This window comes from Opisthorchis viverrini (assembly GCF_000715545.1).
Source record: "Opisthorchis viverrini unplaced genomic scaffold opera_v5_309, whole genome shotgun sequence".
In the NCBI taxonomy this organism is placed as follows: Eukaryota; Metazoa; Platyhelminthes; class Trematoda; order Opisthorchiida; family Opisthorchiidae; genus Opisthorchis; species Opisthorchis viverrini.
This window is the reverse complement of record NW_008751967.1, coordinates 252,535-262,367: the sequence shown is the minus strand read 5'-3', so window position 1 is coordinate 262,367 and position 9,833 is coordinate 252,535. Positions and strand designations below refer to the sequence as shown.

At 42.2% G+C, this 9,833-nt stretch overlaps 1 protein-coding gene across 1 annotated transcript in view; it reads right to left on the bottom strand.

The window, feature by feature from the left end:
- The window catches only part of T265_09844 (hypothetical protein), a gene marked incomplete at both ends in the record, with an annotated part of 17,101 nt that extends 12,375 nt beyond the window's left edge, over nucleotides 1-4,726 (bottom strand). Inside the window, one exon of the mRNA XM_009176040.1 lies at nucleotides 4,557-4,726. Within this exon, the coding sequence (XP_009174304.1) occupies nucleotides 4,557-4,666 (110 nt within the window). The remainder of the gene's footprint in view (nucleotides 1-4,556) is intronic.
- Nucleotides 4,727-9,833: the final 5,107 nt, after the last annotated feature.

The following is a 9,833-nucleotide window of genomic DNA, read 5'->3' as shown; positions in this document are numbered from 1 at the left end:
AACAAACATGTAAGCGTCGTGTTACAACGTATAACATAAGCACTACTAATTTATCTGTGTTTTCACGCGCCGCCCAAATTTGGTGGGGTAGAAACACCGAGTCATTGGAAAGAGTGACGACTGATACACGTAGATCCTGGCTACATTCTTTTGATAGGCAACCTATTGAAGCCAGTAATGTACATATCGATTTATCAAAACGAAATTTCGTCCATTAAGTAAGATATTTTTCGTAATCCCCTTAGTGGGCTTCGATTTGGATAAGTGCAGTAAAAGGTGACAATGGTTATCGAGGTCAATCGCCGAACAGCACGCGTTGGGCTATTTGAAGTCATAAATACTGAGGACCAAGTTGCTTATTTCCATTCAGCAGTACGTTTGCTCTAAAACTCAAAACAGTGGAGGAATTCGTCGTCACACCTTCGAAAAGGTTGAGCTGTTAACGAGTACGTACAAATGTTGAACGGAGCAACAGTTTCAAAAAACTTGTTGGAGCTACATGGTGCTTTTTGGTCGAGTAGCTTAACTTTCAACTGAGATTTCGTCCCGTTAGTGAAGATAATCTGTGTTAAAAAGCCGAGAAGTATTGTACAGCCGTTTCATTCTTATTGCGAATCACGAGCAGTGCCCACATCACGAGACTCAGAGTTTCAAGCTCACGACATCCTGGCTAGTAGTTTGAACAATTAAACGCTCGGTCACCATTAGCTGATTAGCAGTGTGATTTACCCATCACACCATCACCATCCTTGACTTCCATCGGGAATCATATATTTGCACCAAACAGATTTGTAAATAAAATTTTAGCGTGTATGACGGCAAGGTACGTCCATGAGATCTTCGTCCGCGTTTCACAATTTTTTAAGGTTTCAGGAACCTTTTACGTCCCTTGACTTCCTGAAATGTCTCCCAGAAAGGAGTGGAGAATGGTGATTTTTAACGCAGTGATACAGGTAACTGCTTAAAAACTTGGGTGTAAAATCGCATAAAATCGTACCATACATTCCACTAATAAAGTTCAGAAAGCATCCTATCGGTTTTGACGAGACAAATTACAGGAAATTCAGCTAACAAATTTCAAATTGCTATGTCTGATTGTAGTCGCACGCATAATATTCTCCCGTCTGCAAAGTGCTTATGAGAAAACCTTTCTGGGTTACTGATTAAACTCGTGACCTGACTCGATCTAAGCTAACCATGTCTGTTGTAATTTAAGCCAGGAAGAGACTTCCTTATGCATATTGCACTTAAGTGGGGGTGCAAGTAGATGCACAAGGGCTAGTAATTAACTTGGGGTTGTTGACAAAGATCATGAGCATGGAATGTTAGATAGTTCTGTCTGAGTGGAGAAATATCGGGATATTCTCGTCACAATAGCGGCTGACGACAAAAATGTCCACAGCAGAAAGCATAGCCTGAGGGTGACTTTTGACGTCTGAGAGCCGGTGCACAAGAACATTCGGGCATCCGAGTGTTTCCGGCTGGAAGGCACTACTACCGATCAGAGAAATGAATGGGGAGAACTGTAGCTATCACTGAGTGTATTAGGTAAACTGTGGGCAGGTAGAAAATAAGCTGCCCATTTTATGACACGTAGGCGTGAAGATGGAAGTGGTATACCTGAGAAATAAGGTTCAGGCCTCGGCTGAGTGAATGGTTCCCCCTTAATTGAACAAAGGAGGCAACGAGGGAGCAGTACAAAGTGGAGTTGAACACGAGAGTTCTCTATAAAATCGAGAACTATTGAATTAATACGGTTTCCTTACAGGAGAATGGTTTTATGTGGTTCGGTCAGACTGCATCAAAGTGAGTGATACGCAGTAAGGCAGTGAAATATCACTCCTGGGTGGTGAGACAATCGGCGTCAGGAAATACATCCACACAGTTGGGAAGACTTCCAGCTGGGCTGTCGATACGCAGAGTAACAAAAGCCTATCATGAAAACGTTTTTCTTACCCATTTCAGAAATTCAGGTTGTAGGTTCCTAGCAGAAGCAGCGTGAGGGTACCATAATTCTCAAACTGCATAGGCAAGAAATACAGGAGCGAAGAAAAACATCAGAAATTAGGCTGCTTGAGCAGTTTGAAGAGCACCCGTAGAGCGCATCTGCAGATGTGGAGCTAAAACTGCCCCTCCGAGAACGCAAATAATATGAGGATGAGGCAGAGAGCATTGCCATTCATAGTTCGCCTGCTTGAAGTGGCAGGAGGATTGGTCAAGTAGCCAGACAAATGAAGAGAGACAAGTCTATGTAGAAAGAGTTAGCTGTTCACGTTGGCAAACATTAAAGACGAGTAAAAAAAGATGTTTAAATGTATGGGCCCCTCTGACTAGAGTTGATGCAACAAGGCGAGAAAGGGAGGCAATGGAAACAATCTTCTTAGAAGTAGAATGGAGGAAGTTATCACGACGTAATAACTTCCCCATGATTTTCATAAGGGTTTGAAAGAGGCTTTACGAATAGGCCCAACGCAAGCGGATTCTCCAAGCCCCAGCTTTGCATATAGGATGCATTATTAGTCACTTCAATAACCTCGATCACGGGCACAGTACTTAAGCACATACGGCTATATGCCATCAAGGCCGGATGGTATTGTCAGTTGACGTAGTCCTGAGACATGAAAACATGTTTTTGCAAAGAAAGCTGGAGACAAGGAAGTGTGTCCATAAAACCAAGCTCAAACTGTGTTTGAGAAATCCAGATCTGGGTAGCATTCGTACCCAGGTGTTCACCATAAACGATGTTACCATACATCGTCTGATTAGTTCAGACAAAAACCAACTTCCATTTCTCTATTTCCTTTTGTATCCGTGACTTGGGTTGATTCACCACAGTAAGCCTCCTTTATTCGTAAACTTGCTCATTATGTTTTCAAAATTGCTTCATATAACGAGTAAAGATAACTCATCCAGGGGACAAAAACAGGTACATAAATTACGGTAAAATATTAAAACTGAAATGATAAAATGTCCTGCGTAGAAGATATGCCTAGTTGAAGGCAGCTGAATTATTATGGATACTTTCAACAGCGTTAAGCTATCTGGGGTCGGTTCACCGTTTACAAATACTGAAGGAGAATGCGTTCACTGAATGGAAGATGTCTTCCGACGGACACTTCCTGGTGAAAGGATAATATGACCATCAACCGGTAGGCGAATTTTGCACTCCAGCTGACATGAGTTTGTGGTTGACTAGCCTCAAATATACAACCATTTCTCCAGAGTTACTTGTGAAGTCGATTAAAAGTCTCGAAAGCCGGCCTCCAGTTTGCTCCACTCGGAGCTCATCAGGAAGGCCTAATTCCTCAACCTCCACTAACTGTATTTTCTACTCGAATAGAAACTTCATCTGTGCAGCGATAAATACTCATTTTCAAATTAATTAGTTGTTGGTTATTATTGACGTAGACTTTGATATCTTCCATATTGTTTCAAATGAAACATGAGACGGTCTTTGTCCAGCACAACCATTTGGTGAATATTGCAGAAGGGCGATTCAGAGAAACATCAGCTGTTTTCAGTGAACACCAAATCAAGTTTCAAATGTGTGCTGACCGCAACATTCTTACATTTTAGTGATTAGTTGGGAAATAATGCTGACGGATATTTAGGAGTTAGACCCGCCCGTTAATTTTAAAAAAGGAAGAACCGGTGGCGCGTAGTAACGAGTGATAAAAAGATGCACTTAAATGCCCTGAATATCGTCCTGACTAAAGCGTTCGGTCGAATATTACTACATCCATTGCTGTCAACGGCCTGTGGTTAAATAGTGTATAATGTTTTGTAAAGGAATCATGCACCCGGAAGACAAAACCACGCACAGTGGACATACGATTCGGCGTTTAGCTACTTGTCTGGGCGTTGGTGAATCTACTTCCAGCCCACTAGGTCAGTTTAGTGAATCCAGAAAAATGGAAGCTCCGGTTTCAAGGAAAGTTTCAAGGCTATGTCAAAGATCGAACTGCGAACGTGATACTTCTCGTTGAACGTTAAAGCCTACCTCGCCACTTGGGTGCACTTGAGTAGTCACGATCATGTTTACGGTCGATGATCCAGTAGCTGCCCCGGTTATATCGGCTTACTGACACACCTGTCAGAAACTCTTAGTCAGGAACCGGTACACGTGTTTGAAAGCCGGTGGAAAAATAATTCCAAAGACTTGGAGGTAGTTGCTAGATTAGTTGGTTTTGGGTCAGTCGAATCTCTCAAGCATGAAAATGTTCGCCTGTTTAAACACGACAATCCATTGTGCTTAGGAGAGTAGTGGTAACTTTCTGGTTTAATGATAGCCATCCCGTTTTAATCCCCGAGCGCTGCAGCATGCTTTACCCGTCCGTTTCAATCGGCTTACCATACGCCAGTTTATCGCCCCACCAATCAACGACCTTTGAAGCAAAATTCAACCTGAAAACTCTGAGTGTCGTTTTAAATCAGCAAATACACATCCCAACCACCAAAGAAAGTAAGTGGTACAGCTATCCAAGGGTACAGTGGACTTGGTTTATAGCAGTCAAATTGATCCAGAAGTTGGATGGCACGCGTGTGAAAACACTTACCGCATCATCTGAAGGAGAAAATTGAACCAAGCCAGAAACATCACGATGACTCCCAATCCAACGTAATGGTGATCCACATGCAGAACGAGCGTTAGAGCCGAATACGTCATGGCCAATGCATTCAAAAGAAATTCAAGATAATTGTTCCAGTCCTTGAAGTATTCTAGCCGCTATTAAAGAAAAACAAGCAATACTTTGTAATGTACTACTCATAAGGTTGCTGAAAATCCATCGACAGCCCACGACCGGTTTCGCCCTCTTTGGGGCTCATGGGGTAGGCGCATTCCCCGGGTTTCCGTCAACCTTATGTTCTACTTGAAACCAAATTGCACGAAATTAGCGAATATACCCTCATTTGCAAACTAATTTAGTTCTTTCGAGAGACTCACCTGGAACCCAGCCTGAGAACATCACAAACGAGAGATTCAGCTGGGTACCAGGTGAGTCTCTCGAAAAACCAAATTAGTTTGCAAATGAGTTTATATTCGCTAACAAGCAATACTGTTCTAGATGTTTTTCTATGGCAGTTGGGTGTGCTATTCCTAATAAGAGTCAATCAGTCATGTGCATTGATCTGAAAACATGTTCGTCAGATGTCCCATCATCAAACAAAAATTTCCCTGATCAGAACCATTTTAAGCCATCACTCTACTCCTTAATGTCACTCAAGCATTAGCACACAATAAATCACTCCATCAGTGATCCGACTATCTCTGAAAAGTGTGGTAAACGAAATTTCCTGTAACTGAACTACTCTTACACGGTATCTTCCATTCTGCATAAATGTGTCTGCAGCAACTTGTGGGTTGTCTAAAATGTCCCTTTGAGAAGTTTGAAACGTAGCTCCTTTGGACAGTTCTCACCATACTTACCATATTTATCAGATAACCACCCGAGTTACGGTGAGATTAAAGATAGGAGTTGTCACTAGTAGCAGTTTCCACATCCAACTGAGCTTTTCATCCTGTTATGGGGGACTGGCATCTGTTGCCACAGTTGCTGCATGGCGGTAGACCAACGAAACCCTCAACTACTTAGAAATTGGTAGGAAACCCGATCAGCTGCCTTAGGGAAACGCTTGCTGTGGTCTAGCTGTCCTTCTAATGTTGTTATATATATATATATAATCATGTTGTGATATGTTTAGAGTCTGAAAAGACATTATTTTGGCTGGAAAGAAAGTAGACGGATACTAGCTTGGCAACAGTGTTCGTAACCATTAGCAGCTGCCATATAACGGGTATTGGATTCCAGTGTCAACATAGTACTCCGCGTAAACAATTACTTTGGACATATTTTCGTCCCATTAAAGGAGCAACAGTCACAACAGTTAAACACACGCTTGCTGCCACATTATTTACATGGACTTGCATGCTACGGCTTTCGTAATGGCAGCGGGCAGATATGCAAAATTCCTATAGATATATATGACATAACTGTACATGTAAGGATGTGGTAAAACCATCAAAGTATTGTAACGTGGCGAGCGGGACTAGGTGAAAAGATGCCGGAATTCATGAATATAGCCATGATCTTGATCCACTGCTACCCTAAAATGCTTATACGCATCTTTCCATAATTGAGTAGGTATTCCGTGTTGCCTGCAACGTCTGGAACGCCGGTGCGCAGTGAAATTTTTTTGCTGCTTCCTCACTTCCCATCGTAAACAGTGATACTGGTGACTGCGCAGCACATACATTAAAGTAAACTGTCCGACGTTTTGTCCACCTAAGGTGGACAAGAAGAAAATGACTGATATTGAGGCACTACCAACGTGGTCAGCATGCTGTTATATGTAGTGTGCGGGTATTTGGAGGATATTTAGTAGTTTTCAACTAATATTTCATCTTTTCATTAGGGCCAGTGCATGCTGAAAAACCAAGAAGTACTGTTGGAAATCATCAGTAGTGCACATCTCTCGGGACAGAGTTCCTAATCCACAGCCTTCCAGCCGGTGGTTGAACGCAACCCTTTGGCCACGAGCGGATGATCAGCAGTGTGATTAGCTCCCAATTATACGGGATATACGTCACTCATCCTTCAGTCACAGAAACCACAGCATATGGTCACCTGTCAACTGGTTCCTCGAGTGACTCATCTTGTGAAATTATTCTTACTAGTAGCTGCTCATAGTCTAATGATTGTATGAGGAAGCTTGCTAGTTTTCGACTGGGATTTCACTTGCTGAAATGCCGAGAAGCACCGTACATTTGTTTGTAGCCGTGATTGTTGTGAATACCATTGTGTCCTTTAGCTTAGTTGTGTGTTGCATTGCTTGCATGCTTTACAGCTGACCTTGGGGATGAATTTTACTATCACATAACGTCCCCATGTTTGAGTCGCCCTTGTATGATCAAGTAGGCAGGGCCAAAATTCAGGTAACTCAACACTATCAGTCCTGTTAACTGATTCGCATATACGGCGAAATTTGGCCACAGCATATGCGTGTTTTTCATATCTAATTTGACCCGATGGTTCCCTACTAATGCATGAAATGCATTAGTAGGAGTGATCGAGGAGTGCCGTTTGTGTTCTTAATTCGAACCTTCATTTGTCTGCCTGTTGAATCAATAAAAATGCGGTCATAGCCGGGACAACTGTTCTTGTAAACACAGTTGGTCCGATCATCCATCTGAAGTGGGTCTTTCGTCCGGACTATTTGTCTCTGCGTTGTGTTATCCAATTGGAAGTTGGCGCAGATCTTGTAGCTGAAGAGTACGCATGGGCTACTTTTATAAGTGTGCTTCCTGTACGTAGTCCGCCCTGTGTCAACTGCTTCACTCGTCAGTCCTGCTGTTGGATCTGGGTTGGTTGGTCGGCTGAAGCGCATTTTCGACGAAATCTGGTAGACACCATTGGTCCTCAGTCTTAGTTTGCTTAACGTCACTTTCAGACAAAGCTACGCTACTATGGAACATATTCACTGCGTGGACCAGAGTGCGAATGATTGCTCCCGTTATACACAGTTAGTAAGCAGAGTCAAAGTATAAACGACGACTTGATTCGCTTGGTTTGTGGTGAACTGTGTCTTAAAAGCGACAATTTTACCAAGGAAATTTACAGTCAAGTAAGGCAATTGTTTTGTCTCGTTCTCTATGGTTAGAGTTACACAAGGCGTTGAGATGTGATATGAACTGATTTACACAATACTTCTCTATACTAACAAACATATCATTGATAGGTATTAGGCAATCCCTCAGGGTTTTATCGAAATTACCCAAAGCCCAAGATTCAAGCCGTGATAAGAATAGTTTGGCTAGAACAGGAGAAACGATTAAGTCCATGGCACTTCAACCGACCTGTTCGAAAATTCGGCTATTGAGAATGAATACGATATATCGTGAGCATTATTCCAGACCTTGCAGAAAGGGGAGTGCACTATCTTCCTCTAGAATATACTCTATGTACTGTAGGTTATCATCCATGATCACACCATTCTAGGGCGAAGCAACAACGAAACTGACAAAGGCTTCATCATCCCCAAGAATTATTTGCTTCACTGTGTGAACAAAACAATACCAACTGGTAATCTGATTCGACACATTAGTTTCAAGCGGCTACAGTATTGCTGCAAGACGTTTGGCCGGTCTTTAGTTATTCACATTGGTAATGTTATTCTTAGTTATCTGTTCCTTGCTAGAAGTCACCCTTGGTGATCGGAACGTCAGACAATGTCACCTAACTTATTCACCCGTGTAGTCATCAGTATTTTCACTATGAACAAACAACCCACAGTGCCTAGACTTTTTCGGCTCAGTTCGGAAATGAAGTAAGCTGTGATCCTTAGGCACTGAATTTACGCGCGAATAATATGCAGTAAGATCAGAGACATCTAGAACTGTAGTTATCAGATTACATGATGCATGGTTGACACCTCAAACTGTTCCCGATCCATGTGACTGAGAATGCTTTTTGGGGCAGATAGAAAGGGTAGCATAGAACACTATCGGTTTACATGGGTAACAGATCAGATAAGCGAATGAACAAAATATTTCGGATGAAAATATATACGAGCTATTCTGACAGGATTTCGTCGGGATACATCGGTTGGTGAGAGTTCTTACCTGAGTGACAAGTTGCCATATCTTGACCAAAAGATCAAACACTGTCAGAACCAAAATAAGCAGGGCGGTGGCGGAGAATATGTAGCGTCTTGTTTGCGTTTTATAGAACTGAAAGTCAGATGTAAGTGAGGAGCAGAGAAAATGGAGGCTTGTTGTATAAAGGGTTGTTAAAATTCTAAATATTTATAGTACCATAACCATACTTGAAGATGGTAAGTGAACAAAAAATTACACCCCAAGCAACTGTGTAGCGTCCCAGTTGGTAATGTTTGCCACAAACAGCGCACATACAAAACCGGTAACCACGTAGAATGTCTTCCTTCATAAGTGGAGTATTGGACTGTACGATTACGCGTTTCAAAGAGTGTGTTGGTTCATTTGAGCCGGCCCCATGAACTTTTGAAGTTTGACTTTGACTTGTGCCAAGCCTCATACCTCACCCTAATCCAGCAATCTTAATGGTACACCATCTGCGGAAGTTTGGATAATATATGTGTATGCTTCGCTTCGTGCAACGGAACTTTGTAGCACTATTGGTGAACTGCACGAACAAACGCCAAAACCGAAATTACTTTTCGACCTACTGGCGCTTCGTTATGTTGCCAGTCCATTTAGTAGAAATGAGTGGAGCAGTTAAAGTAAGGATTCTCACCGTTTTCGTTATTTTGAAGCAGAGATCCTAGATTTGATTGAAACCACTGATGAAATTGCCGAATCGATATTGTTTGACCATGGTAAGTGTACTCTGAAAGATGATTGTGATGAGTGTAGTCAACTGGATCTCTGAAGCAAGGGGATTTTAGTAACTTGCTGTGGTAAACATGCAAGAAGTTGAAGGTTTAGCCTGCAATGGGTGATGAATCATTCCAATAACTGGAGCACCAGCTTGAAGTTGGTGGACAACCAACCAGGAAGTCGAACACTTCGGAATATTGTGTTCGGCGAACGTTGAATTGAGCGCATCATCACTTCGAGTATACGTAAAAAACTGGGGATATTTATCAAACTTAGGATAGCATCACTGGCCTTTTCACCTTGCGTTCACAATCTTCTTTCCCTCGGAAACTTAGAATACATTCGAGTCTACCATTTGTCACACCGTCAATCATCGTAGCATTTTATATACAGTAGAGCTTTGTTTGACTCTACCCGGGTAAATAACTTTCTCAAGTAATCTTGTCTTAAAAATTCTGCACTGTACCCGTATCACATC